Here is a 14,275-nt window from a genome sequence, read left to right on the forward strand (position 1 = left end):
AATTTATACAAGTAATAATGCACGCTCCCTGCACAGCCCAGGAATTTGAGGAAAACCCTTTGGTTAATCACTTCTCCAGGGAGGTTTCCTGTAATTTCCCCTTTTACAGTTTTCTGGAGTTGCTGCTCTGTTCTACCCATCCTGTAAAATTCATGGTAGACATTTTCCTCACCCTGTTTCCAGTCTCCTTGTTCTCCCTTTAACCTCCCAATTCCCATGGACCTTTCTTGCTCTGAGAAGAGAACGGCATAAAACGCAACAGATGAAACTAATGAGTCTCAGAAAAGCTGTTTTCCACTCCTGTGAGTGAGGCCAAAGGAAGCACTAAGATGTTGGAAGTGGAAAGCAGGGTTGTCAATTGCCAGAGGGCAGAAGCAGTGCCAGGGAGGACAGAGTAGCTGTGAATATGTCTTACAAGAGGAACAAAGTGTTGCAGGAGAACAGGCATTGTGCTGCTTTCTTGCTCCTCAGAGTGGCTGCAGCTGTAAACTTCAGAAGCAGAACGTTCATAGAACCATTTTGGTTGGAAAAGACCCTTCATGTCTCATTTGTTGCTGCTTGTAAGCAGGAAAGTACATCTCATCTGGTTAATTTATAATAATTTTGAATTGTAGAATAATGAAAATTGGAAAGTACCTCTAAAATAATTGAGTTTGTTTTGTCAGAATAACACCATTACAATAATGAAGTTAATTGGTTTTCCCAGAGCTGGTGACATTTCAGTGGGGTCTGTGTTGATTTCTTGCTCTGTTTAGGGCTTGATCCATGGCTTGCTCACTGTGTGCATGTCTTGCCACTGACTCATTTTTACCACATGGGCTCCTTGCCTGGATGTGTGGTGTCAGGTGGAAATGGAGCTTTCATCAGGTTCAAACTGAGCAGTGACCACGTGGTACTATCTTGTGGAGGGAAATGGTTTTTCAGGGAATTTCAGCTGCTGAAATCTTGTGTTCAGCAAGTTGTGTCCTTGCCCTGTACCTTCATCCCGTATTCTTCCCCCTATTCCAGTGTGTATTTCCAATGGATTTTTTCAATGGATAGTGCATGATCACAATGCAGGGCTCAGAGAAGCCCCATGAGGACATCCATGGATCTACACAGACATCATAATTCCATTTTTTCATTATTTCCTCTAGCAGTGTGCACCTATTTCCCTGCCTCCTTCGAGGAGGAGGCTTTTTTATGCAGCCACACACTCTCAGAGCAGCAGGTTTATTACTGATCCAACTGCTGCACCTCAGCCTCAGTGCTGTTCCCATCACAAAGTTCAATTACTGTTTCAATTACACCACAAGCCCTTGATGAACACACATTAGTGGGAAGCTCCCTGTAGTCCTCTGGCTGTGCACAGTCGAACACTTGCTGCCTTTAGCAGGAGGCAAAGATGTTTTAACAGATGCCAAGGCAAGGGTGATGCAGGGGGAGCTGCTGATCCTTTGGTCCCTTTTATTAGGAGATCACCCCATGCTGGTGCTGGAGCTGTCTGTCCTGGGGTGGAATTGGCAGAGGGAGGAGGTGAAGTTGCTGGCCCAGCTGTGCCAGCAACTTGAACTTGAATTGGAGTAGTTAAATGGTGCCTTGACTCAGACACAAGAGTTGTTTCAGAAAGAACTCGTAGCCAGCAGGAATATCTTCATTGGATTTTGAGTGGAAATCAGGTAAATTAGGGGGAAAAGGTAGGAAAAATTTCCTTCACTGAAGGGGTGGTCAGGCATGGAAACAGGTTTCCCAGGGTAATGGAGGAATAACTGTCTCTGGAAGGGTTCAAAGGTCGTGTAGATGTGGTGGTGAGAGACATGGGTTAGTGGTGGGCCTGGCAGTGATGGGTTAGTGGTTGGGCTTGATGATTTTTGAGGTCTTTTCCAACCTAAATAATTCTTTTGTTCTGTGAGTGGGACCCACATCAGTGGGGACAAGAGGTTGTCTTCTAAAGGTGGTGTAATAACCAAATTGGAAGATAATTGCTTTAAATAGAGATTTCAGGTGAAGTTTTGGAGTCACCATCGTGCCAGAGACCTTGGTGCGTGTGTCCCACCTGGGATTTTTATACTGCTTCTCTCCTGTTGGGTGATCAGCTCTTGTTTTATGTGAGGAACCCTAGGAGAATTCATGGCACTTCTGGACAGAAGAGTGACCATCTCTCACCCTTAAAAAATGGGACTCAAGGGCAGAGCTGCACAAAATAGCTTTAGGGAAGCACTGGAACATAAAAGCCTCTCTCTCACATTAGCTACCAGCCTTGGAAAGCCTGGATACACTCTCCTACCATTAAGAGCAAGCATTCAACACGTCCTTCTACTCAGTTATGCAACATCACAAAATATCCAGGGGTCAGCCAGGCTGTTTTGTTGAGGGAAGTTATATATGTTTAACCTCCCTGGCTTTTGGCTGCATCACTGCACACCCTCAGAGTGCTCTTAATGGGGTTTTCCTCTAAACAGCATTGCACTGTAAATGGAGCAGCCCCATCCTTGCTGTCTGTGCAGAAATGAAGATGAAATGGTGCCTGATTTGGGTGCAGAGAAGCAGATTTATTTTTACATGTTCCATCATTTGCTTCGCTGGGCTCGTGATGGATGCTTGGATGGCTCTGAGCTTGGTGTTCCCATGCCTAAATCCCATTATAAATTTGTGTTTATTTAGGTTCACAGATGCCCTCTCCAGAGTACATTGTTGATGTGGAGTCCATGGACATTTTCCCTGTTGGCTGGTGTGAAGCAAATGCTTATAACCTCACCCCACCACACAAAGCTGTTTGTAAGTACATGGAGACCTGAGCAGTGCAGATGAAATCAGGGATTTTTCTTAAAGTCTCTAATCCCATTTTTGACACTATCAACCTACTCAGGAGACCAATAACCAGGCTATTTACAGTACACAACCAAGTGTACACAACCAAGTGTGCTGCAATAAATCATAATAAATCTTAATTAGTGACCAGACTGGAATAACACAGTTTGTATTTTTCTCTGTGATCAGCCCCTCCAAAAATGGGGTTGTCTGTGCTGGGGAAGGCTGTTCCATGGTTTGGGATTGCAGAGGGGGTTGTGGGTTTGCAGAGGGGTTGTTGGTCAGTGGGGTTGTCAGAGGGAAACCAGGTTTTGTTTGTGCTGAGCCAGGTTCACTCAGGCAGCTAAGTGGATTAGGGCCAAAGACATCAAATTGAAAAAAAAAAACATAAAATGTCAGGTGGAATGGACTTACAGAGGCCATCCAGACGCCCCTTTCCAAAACAAGATCTGCTCCATCTAAATGGAGAAATAATTGCTGCCATTCTGTGATGGAATTTCTGCCCTTTCCCAGGGTATCTGTCCCTTATTTCACTGCCCTTGCCAGCTCAGAGATTTTCCTTGTGTTCAGTTTAAATTCCCCCACAGCACAATTAAGCCCACTGTGTTTTGTCCTGCCTCCAGTGCATATTAAGACAAATTTCTTTCCTTTCTATTTGCATTTGAAGGCAGTTCATGAGAACTCAGTGGCTTGGTGTTCTCCTGTTCCAACATATCCACTCTCAAGCCACCAGGTGAAAAAATGGCCTCATTGTTTATATTAATTAACATCTGAAAGGCAAATTTTTAAAATGTATCATCCCTTTCAAAGAGTTACATATGCTTAAGTTAAAAATCAGGCAGCCAGAGCCTAATTTAGGAGAATACTGCTATGGCAACATTATGCAGCCTTATCACAAGTTATTGCTGGGGATAAATTATGCTGGAGGTAATCATGCTTGTAAAATGTAATCTTATCCATATGTGTTTCTGTATGGAAAAATATTTGTGTTTTTACTTTAATTTTTTTTCTTTTATGCTGATCCCATAAAACACAATATTAGCATTCCAGAGGAAAGATTAAATGTATTATTACATCCTTAAAGTAGGTTTTAATGATGCAGTGACTTACTTAAAAAATACCAAGAAAAGATGGTGATAGTAATTAAGTACCATTTCATTGTGTTCAAAGTCGTTTTATAGTCAGTGCATTTACACAGCTTTTTATGCATTCTGGGTGTACTTAACAGGACAGAAGGGGACAAAAATATTTTTTCTTTTTTGCTTCATTTCTGCAGTGCGAAGGAAGAGGAGAATTGCAGTTGTGCAGCCAGAAAAACAGTAAGTTGTTTTGGGTTTTTTTTGTTATTTAAAGTGGTGTTTTCACAGGAATGCATCAGGTCTTCCAGGGGGAGATAATACACAGCAGCTGTGTGGCTCCGTAACTACTGCTCAGATACTGCAGCACAGCCAGCAAGAGGATTCTTTTAAGCCTGAAATATTTGTTAGCATATTAGAAAGTCTCTGTAACAGCAATTTTTTGTTGGCTGGGGCTGCACAGCCCCTGTCTGATGGCCAGCAGGGGATGCTTAGGGAAGATGGACATATACCAGGAGGGCATTTCCCTGTCTAGCTCTTGCAGTGTGTAGAAACTTGAATTTAAGGGGTTTAAGGGAGGATATTTGGAGCCTGGAGGTCTAAAGCTGACACATCAGAATATATTTTTAGAGAAGGGGTGGATCTGGCTCCTTCATCTGCAATACCCTGGTCTGTGATCAGCCATGGAATTGTGTTGGAGGTGTTTCTGTTCCCCATCCCAGGCTGTTGCTGGTGTAGCTTTTGGTCCATCTTGGGGACTGGTTCTTTGTTCTTTCTAATGCTATTAAATATACCAAATACTCTATTAAATACACCCCATTTCTCTTAACAGGTTACCATCCACAGTGCCTGTTGAGAAAATACCTCATGACCTCTGCCCAGTTCCTCAGCTAGACACAACAGGTAAGGATCCTTATTTCAAAGAGTTCATGTCCTGTATGGAAGGGGAGGACCACAAAAAGGCAGTGAGTTCTCATAGGGGTGGGGACATGGAACCACATCCTCAGGGGGTGTAAGGGGGAGTGAACCCACCTGATGTACAGCGGGTGAGGGTCTGGTTCTCCACATGTCCTGCTGGGGCTATCAGAGTTCCCCTGGAGCTTGCCCATTCCAGATGTTGATATTAAGACAAGGCTAATGACTTACTCTGGTGGAGATGGGTGCAGGTTGTTAATTGACTCTGATGAAATTGGGTACAGCAGGACCTGATGGGTTCCCTCTCTTATGTCAGGACTGTGTGGTGTGGCTGCTGCTTCTGCTAAAGGCAAATTCCTCTTCCCTTTAGCAGTGGCAGGAGGCTCTGAGTGCAATATTTATCCAATTAATGGTGTGAACCAAGCAGCAGGGACAGGATTTAACTCACTTTATTTCAGCAGGCTGTGGGACACATATTGACATTGCAGCCAGCACCCCATTACAGTCAAATGGGGAGAACCAGGGTCCTTTTGGGTATGATAACCAAAAAAAAGTGGATAAGCACTTGGAAAGCCTGTGAACCACATCTGGAACTTCCCATTTCTCTCCATGTTCTATAGAAGAGCCCAGAGTAATTAGCCCAGACAAGGAAAACTGCTCTATAGACCCATGCTGGGTCAGGGAGTGGCACTGCAGGACTTGTGGGGTTGGACAGGAGCTGAAGAGGGGTTTCTAAGGCTCTTCACTGACAGAATGTTCTCCCTGAGCTGCCTCCCTGTCTGTGAGGCTCAGCTCATGCATCCCCTCCTGGCAGGTTGGTGAGGTGCTCGTGTCCCCCTGCACTGTGAGTTCTGGGAGAGCCCTGGCTCATGCCATGGATTAACTCCTTGCCCAGTCCTCCTTTCAGCAGGGTGTGCAGACAAATCAGTCACTGTCAAAACCACTTCTTTTTCCCATGCTGGATGGATTTGAATAGCAAAGATTTCCCTATCCTCTATGCCAGGGTAGAATTTTGTGCCTCCTTTATTCTCCTCCCCTTCCTCCCACATCCAGGAAGAAGAAGTGTGGAAAATAGAAAAATAGAAACCTCCACAGGCACAGGAGGGTTTAATTTGCAGCCTTGGAAGAAGCTTGAATTGATGTAAAAATAAAGTACACAGACATTGAACAGAAAAATCATGAACTTACGTTTCTATAGTTATAAGTAAGAATATGCCTTAAGTGAGAAACTGTATTGATGAAAGGTTTATAATGTCAGGGTGTAATTGTATAGAATAAGCTTTGAGTTTAGAAGTTATAATAAAAGCATATGTGTGTACATGTGATTGTAACCCATTAGATGAAAGTATACACATTACAGTAGAAGTAAAGGTGATAAATTAGAAAAACAAAATAAACTTTGTAGGAGCTATCCATTAGACTTAGAAAGTTACATATATTATCTTGTAATGAAAAACTTGAGACCATTTTGAGCTACAGCTGACTACTTATTCTCTTAAATATCACAGCCTCTAAGACTAATGTTCATTTAAACAATAAATCGTTTTTAACCCAACTGTAGTCCCGTCCCTTCAATTAAAACAATGATAATAATAAAGAAATGCCCTTGATTTATAGTATAAAAGTGCTGCAGGCACCTCACTGCTGCTTTCTCGTTGCAGGCACCATCAATGGGAGGTACTGCTGCCCCCAGCTCTACATCAACCACCGCTGCTTCTCAGGTCCATACTTAAACAAAGGCAGGATTGCAGAGCTACCTCAGTCTGTGGGGCCTGGCAAGTGTGTGCTGGTCCTCAAGGAGGTATGGCCCAGCTCTCTTTTGGGGGATTTCAGGGGAAAGTATGAGTCATGGCTTGCCAGACCCAAAATTTGCGAACAATGCACTTAAAATTGTCCTGGAGTGGTTCCCATGAGGCAAAACTGCAAGCCAGGAAGAAGGGGCAGGTTTTGCATTGTGGGTTTGCATTGTGGGAGAGCTGATGTTTTTAAAACATGGGAGTTCTTTTGGTTGGAAGCACCTTCAGTGTGGGTTGCCATCAACGCAGGAGCAAACAGCAGTGTCATGGAGACGTGGGCATCTCGTTTTGGAGATATAAACAGCTTCCCAAGGAGCAGGACAATGGCAGTGGCCCAGCACTGGTCTGTGTTACTTTGCAGAAAATATTCAAGCTTATTATGGCCATAAGCTCAAGCTCGTTCTGGCCATGGGAACCAGTTCCAAATTCTGGGAAGGGTGAAAAGAAGACATTCAGGGTGTTGCTGTACATGATTCCTGGTAGCTGTTGCTGAGATGAGAGAGGTGCCAGCAGCACAGAGAGCCATGGGCAGGATGGAGGTGAAAAATTGCAGCACAATTGAAGTTCCTGATGCTCCTCAGCCCTTTCTACCCAATGTCTTGTCCTTATCTCCACCACTGATGCAGTGAAGCATCATCCTGTTTGTGTACCCTTGAATCCCAAAGTTTTAGGTGAGTAACAAGTAACTCTTGTGCAGTTTAGTATTACCAAACTTATTTTTACAGCCTCGCTGTTCGTTATTCCCAGTGCCAGCACAAGTTTTCTGCTGGGACCACTGGTTTATTTTGGTTTCTTTCACTGGAAGAGGCAAGTGAGGTGGCAGTGCCTGTTGTTTGATGTCAGCTGCAAAGTTTGTCTCATTTCTGAAGTATTTTCTTGGACAACAAGTTGAAACCTGGAGCCAAATACAGTGGAGACATCAGCTACTGCCATCCAGCCATTGCACCTGGGCTGAAAAGTGATGACTGTAAGGTAGTTCTATGTAATAAAGGCTGACTTGAAGTTAAATTAAAATAAATACATTGTCAGCTTTAGTTTTAGTACTGGGGTCAGAATGTCTAAGAAGCACAAACAGTTCTTCATATGTGCCAAGAACTCCTCAGCAACATTGTACAATAAAACAAGGTGTCTTCTTAAGACTCCAGATGATCTATAACCCCTCATATTTTAGAGAAATGTGCTGTAAGGATTAATTAGCTTCATTGCTTACTGGTCTTACTATTTTTAAGACACTTTGCTCTTTCTCTATTTAAAAAGAAAATGGACCCTGGCAAAAGATGCCTTTTAGATCCTTGATCATCTAATGAAAGAATCCCAGATAACTCTTCTGCTCTCCTCCATCCCACAGACACATCAGTATTCCAAGTTTAAAAAAACTGCTGCCCTGCTTTGAGGCCACCCTGGGATTTAGCATCTCTTGTTAGGTAGGAGTGTGGGATTACATCTCAGATAGAGGAGGGAAACTGGAGTTTTTCCTCATAAGAATGCTGATCATTGAGGTCTTGAATAGGAGAAAAGAGTTGTGATCATATTTTTAGCTGTACCTTGTCAGTGATATCTCCTAAGAAAGCTTCATCCATCTCAAAACTTGAGACTGTTTCAAGGGGGATGGAGATGGGAAATGTGTGAACACCAAAGAGCTGTCATGGGAAGAAAGGTACTGAACTGCCCAGTGGCATCAGGCATACCAGATATACTCAAAAAAGAGCCCCTGTGCACATGAAAATACATGACGTGGAGAACTTTATGAGCATCAGGTGCTTGTGAGGTAGGGCAGAGGCTTGTGATGGTGCTGCCTGATCATGTTCACTGGTGTGACTCCAACTCACTCAGCCCTGAAAATCCAAAGGTCAGCAGCATCAAAATAAAACTTCACTGATGGATAACAGCAAAGGCTGAGTTTGCCTAATCCCCCCCTGTGCTCCAAGGCACCCAAACCAATCCTGATGCAGAGGGCTGAAATTAAACCACCAAAATCTCTGACTGGTCACGCTCCAGCCAAAGGAAATTTGACCTGTCTGAGATGGTTGATGTAATTTTCCATCTCCAGAGAAAGTTGGAAACTGGTCTAGGTTTCTTCACTGGTTTTGTTTTAAATCACAGTTAATTTTTTTTCCAAAATTCTGTTTGTTTGCATTTAATAGAGTGTAATATGAAGTGATACTGTTGCTAGAAGGTACCGCTGTTTCTGTGATGATGGACCTTTGCTGTAGGGTAAAATGCCAAACCCAGTGACTCACTTGAGATACAAGAAGAATAAAACCAAGAGGTTTTAAATTTTAAGACCAGAGGTTTTAATTTCTTTTTTTTTCCCCTTCCCTGAAAAGGAAATAATTGTTCTTACAAAACACTCATTTTTTTGAGCTGAGTGTAGAAGTGTACATAGTCCTGCTGGTGACAAGCCAGCTTTGAGAAAAGTCCTGGCACTGTGGGTGCCTGTGCAGGGCTGGAGTTGATTAGGTGTCTGGGAGAACGCCCAGACAGGGCCACACTGGTATTGCAAGGTTGGTTTTTTTTTTCTTTTCTTGCTCATTTCCCAGCTATTCTGACAACTCGTAAAAAGCACCATTTCACTGGTGAGGGGGGCAGGACAGCACTGCTGGTGGAAACTGGTCAGCAAGATGCTTTTTGCCCCAGATGTCCCACCAGCCAGCCAGGTGGGTGTAGAGGTGTGCAAGGAGAGCTTTCCCAACAAACTCCTGTACAGGGGATAATAACTCCCTAGATTTGCTGATCAAGGCACCTGATGAGCTGTGAATGAGTGTGGCAGCTCCGCAGGCACTTGATGTTTTTGAAGACCCACTTCTGGCTTCCTGACACCAGGTGTCAGAGGCCAGTGCCCCTCAGTTTTTGTGTGCAAGAGATGTGGGTGAGCAGCTGGAAGGGCTCATTCAGAAACTGTCATTTTATAGTAATTTAAAATGGATTGTGTTGTGTAGGACCATAAAGATCATCCAGTGCCACCCCCTGCCATGGGCAGGGACACCTTCCACTATCCCAGGTTGCTCCAACCCCTGTCCAACCTGGCCTTGGACACTTCCAGGGATCCAGAGGCAGCCACAGCTTCTCTGGGCACCCTGTGCTGGGGCCTCTCCACCCTCACAGGAAAGAATTTCTTCCTCATATCCAGTCTAAATCTACCCTCTGTCAGTGTTTGGTGTCTCTAATTGGACTTTTTTGAAGAGTGGTTTGAGTTATGATTCCAAGGGCCCAATGATAAATTAAATTTTGCTTCCAGTAAATAACCTATGCAAGCAACTCCAGCCAGTGCCATTTTACAGAGTGCTCTGTAGCATTAAGTGAAGTCCTTGCCTGAAAATGATTAATCCTGTAGGGTTTTCAAAATGCTAGCAAATCCTCAGGTTGCTGGATTTAGAGGGGGAAAAAACCAACCCAGAAAAAAACCAACCAAACAAACAGAAACACACTGGTCACTGCAGTATGACCTAGTTATTTTTTCGTTTCTGATGAACTCTGTTCAAGGTTGCTGGATAAACTTCATGTTCATCATACTGAAATAATTTTGCAGGCCCCCAAGGAATTAAGAACAGGCGTTAGGTAACGAGCTAAATTAGATGAAAACCAATCCAGATTCACTGTGGGATCACTCATGTGCATACAATGCAGAGTGTTCAAACACACGGTCTGGTGCTGTTAAGAGATTTGTTTTCCTTGTGTTTATCTCCCTATGCCAAGTGTAGGCTATTAAAGGTTGGATTTGCTGAGCCAATAGCAAGAATCATTTTTATTCTCAGTGACTTTGGATTAAAAGGATTGGCACATGTGTTCTCTTGTACAGAGTGGACACACACTGGGCTCCAGGCACACCTCCTGCAAACTCTTTTTGTGGAGACTTCATTGCTATTCTGTTAATACAGTCAAGGCACACAACTCTCAGGCTCTTAAGCACATTGCTGACCTCAAATGTGTGAATTTCCCCTTCAGTGTTCACTGTGTGGTGGTGCACGTGACCTGTACCTGGTTGTGCCTTCAGAACTATTTGTGTTTTCATTTTTTTATTAAACTGGTGCATAATGGGTGCAGTCTGTGGAATCTGCGTTGGGTAAGAGGGTCTGTCATTAAGACAAAATCACTGGTTAGCAGATTTTTGGGATTAAACAGCAGCATTTAATGCAGTTACCTTTTCATACTCAGGTGTTACCTATAATATGGCAACAATGATCCATTCTGAGACCCCTCATCCTTGTATCCAGCACTTAACCTGTGCAACCAGGACAGAAACAAGCACCTGCAAGCTGCTCCCGCCTGTGCAGCACCTGTGTGGTCAAGGACTGCTTTTAAAGCCATCATTGTTGTTGGTTTTATCTCCCCATAGGTTCTCAGCATGGTGATCAATGCAGCTTACAAGCCAGGGAGTGTTTTACGAGAACTGCAGCTTGTGGAAGACCCTCAGTGGAATTTCCAGGAGGAAACACTTAAAGCCAAGTAAGCTTTCAATGTGTGTTCTTTTATTTGGGAGGTTTCAGAAAAGAAACTGACTGGGGGAAAAAAAAAGATAAGAAAAAGGTTTTTATCTATTGTGAGAGTTTTACTTTTTTAATTATCGTTTTGCTTCATTGAATTATTTGACTCATTCCATAGCAACTTCAGAAATGAAATATTCACCTGAACAGTTCATTTCTATTGTCTTTCTCCAAGCAGCCATCCAGTTTTTGATGAAGTCAAGTCCTGAGTTTTATGATAAGCTGTTCTTATAAGCTTGGCTATTACTGAATGAACTAAATTCCTGGCTTTCTAGATGGAGGAGTATGGCTGCTTTTAAATTAGAGCCTGTCAGGGTAATGCAGAAAAAACTGGTGAGAATGAATGGCACCAGAAAAAGTTCAAACAAATTAGCAGGGACACATTTTTTAACAGGAGTGTGATTAGGGCAAAGTAGTAACAGATCAGAGATTCAGGTCAAGATTTGATGCCTTTCTAGAATATATTCTTCAATTCTCTTTTAAACAGCACCAAAGAATACTGAATTCATCCTTCCAGCATTAAAATCTACCTGTTTATGTCTTCTTTATGTAATGGGCACTATACTTAGGTTGTATTTCAACAATTGTTGCCTCTCTGAAAGAGAAGAGTGTTGCCTCCAGAGTCCTTCTGAAGAATAATTCTTCCCACTTGAAGATGGATCTCAATAAATATTTCTTTGAAGAAAGCTTTCTTTATTAACTAATGGTCACCTTGACTTTTTAAGTACTGTAGTTAAATGCAGTGAGTCTCACCCTTTGTACTGAACTCTGTAACTCCTTTTCAAAGAAAAGCAATTTTCTCTTGGTTATTTGATATGAAGAGCTGCCAAACACAGTGCTATTGATGGCTGCTGTATTTGCTCTTTGCTCATGCAGATATTGCAGAGTTCATGTTTCCTCTGGTTGAGGGAGGGAGTTGAGGAACTTCTACTATGTTTACACTTAAACTGCTTTCCTGTAAGGAGGATTGCAAACTGAAATGAAAATCTACTAAAAACATCCTATTTTTAATTTGCTGCTTTCACCCATGTGGAGTGTCGGGCTTTTGTGTTTGCTGTGGATGGAAGTCTAAAAGTCAACTTTGTGCATGCAGATTTTCATTTAAAACAGGTCTTTGTCCATGACCTGGTTTTCATTGATTCCAGGATCTCACATCTTGTGCTGCAAATATCAGATAATTCACTCCTGCAGGTACTTAGCAGTTGTGAAATCAAGTTGTAATGCTCTAATATTACTTGACACCCTCTCCTGCAAAGAACTGAGCTTACAGGCAGTTTTCCTGTTAGCAGTATCCTGAGTAGGATTTTGTTGGGGTTTCCCCTTTGGGTGTGGGGATCTGCCTTGTGCAAAAGCAGAAATACCTATTTCTTAAGGCTGCTGCAATCCATATTTCTAATGGGAGACAGCCTGGGAAATGTTTAACTGACCATCCATGGTAGTATTTTACGTTGGCCCACCAGTCACAGTCCATGTTTGTGTTCCTGTGTGCTGGCTGCCCCAGCAGGCATCCACCTCACTCTCCAGGGAGTCAGGCAGCATCTTTCAACTTTATTAAGCCACAGAGTGGATGATCACAGGCTCAGAGCCCCAACAGCAAATTTTGAAGTGCTTTCTGAGAGCAGCCATGGATTCTCCTCCAGTGTGGCATTGCCCTCTGGCTCCTGAGGAGACAAAGCTCATGGGGCTGGACAGCACCTGGTTCCTGCAGCTCTCTGGCTTCTGGGACTGATCTATTCACAGAGCAGTGCTTGGTGGTGGTGCCAGCTTGCCTGTGGGTAGTTTGAGTACTTTTAAGAGTGGATGGTGGAGGATTGACATGCCCCAACACTGTCTGGCTACCCTAGGACTTCCACTTTTTTTCCTTTTTAGTTTGCTTGAGTTGCTCCATCCCAAAGTTTTAATTGCATTAGGTTGTTCAGGAGCAAAAAAGAAAATACAGTCATGAAACCAGATGCTGTGGAACATTCAGACAGCACGTGACACCTTCCACCAGGAGTGACAGTGCTCCAGAATGTTAAACAGAGACCTCTAATGAGAAACACAGGTCTGCAATGAGCAACTTGCAGCTCCATGGGCTCTGGATGGTGCCTGTTGCTAAGGCTGACAGCTCCAGAGGCAGCTGTGGTGGGACACATTGTGTCACCTCCTTTCTGATGTGGACTGGCACCTCCTTGGATCTTGGCACTGCTGTTTGTCTGCAGTGCCTGCAGTAGGGTAGAGCAAAGGGATTGGTGAAGAGAAAGCTGCTTTTCCCACTGTTCCAAATGCCAGGTTTTGCACTGCCAGGAATGCATTATCTCAGTCCTGGGGCAGCCTGTGTTTAGTTCACTCTGCTGCCGTGAGTGACCACTGTGGAATCAGTTAGGCTCACCTTGCAAAGAAGATAAAACAATTTAGATTGTCCAGAGAGATGTGTTTGCAGGGTGTGATGGCAGCTGCTTCCCATCAGCACTGCTGGCTCCATCTGAGAAGAGTCAAACCTGATTTATTGGTGATGATGAGTTAGAAATGTCAGGTTTGATCCTCCTGGGTTCCCATGAGGGCCAGTTGAAGCTGTTGGCATTAACCCTTATAGTTTTGATGCTCTTAAGTGCAGTGCCTACATCTTGATTTGCCTTCCCAATTTTACATAAAATGCTTAAGGGACTTTATGCTTTTCGAGGGTTTTCATTTCCAAGGGCTGATAATGGGGCTGTTTGGATTTACCCATTTTTGCAGGGCTTTGGACATAAACAAAAGCAGTGTGTGCACAAAGTTGTCTCCTGGGTCTTGTCTGAAGCCCAGTTGATCAAAGTAATAAAGATGAGTATTCCTAGACTCCTTCATTAAATGAAATCCTGAGAGCTGCTCAAATCCAGTAGCTGAACTCTAGGAATATTTACCCCTATGCCAGACATCATTGCTTATTTATGAGGCAGCATTTCAAAGAAAGCCTTTTCACTGCAGCTGCTTTAGAGGACTGCCTTTAACTTGTGATAGGTGAGGTGTTTGAAATCTTCTTTGCCTCAGCCTTTGCTAGTGAGGGTTTGCTCTCAGGCTTCCCAGAGCCCTGATCCTGTTTGAGGGAGTGAAGTGCTACCCAGAGTAGGTGGAAAAGAATCTAAAAACCCCGTGAGCAAACTGGATGTGCACAAGTGCATGGAAGCAGTTGGGATGCAGCCAGCTCTGCCTGGGAGAACTGGCCAATGTCATTGCAAGGCCACTCGCTGGCGTG

The 14,275-nt window shown here is 43.6% G+C and overlaps 1 protein-coding gene across 2 annotated transcripts in view; it reads left to right on the forward strand.

The window, feature by feature from the left end:
* Nucleotides 1-14,275, forward strand: part of SFMBT2 (Scm like with four mbt domains 2) — a 111,707-nt gene that overhangs the window by 83,381 nt on the left and 14,051 nt on the right. For both annotated transcript variants that reach the window (XM_030960763.1, XM_030960762.1), the window contains exons 12-16: nt 2,644-2,757; nt 4,067-4,109; nt 4,699-4,769; nt 6,443-6,582; nt 10,914-11,023. In XM_030960763.1, coding sequence (XP_030816623.1) covers nt 2,644-2,757; nt 4,067-4,109; nt 4,699-4,769; nt 6,443-6,582; nt 10,914-11,023 — 478 coding nt within the window. The remainder of the gene's footprint in view (nt 1-2,643; nt 2,758-4,066; nt 4,110-4,698; nt 4,770-6,442; nt 6,583-10,913; nt 11,024-14,275) is intronic.

Source organism: Camarhynchus parvulus, chromosome 1A, assembly GCF_901933205.1.
Source record: "Camarhynchus parvulus chromosome 1A, STF_HiC, whole genome shotgun sequence".
Classification (NCBI taxonomy): Eukaryota; Metazoa; Chordata; class Aves; order Passeriformes; family Thraupidae; genus Camarhynchus; species Camarhynchus parvulus.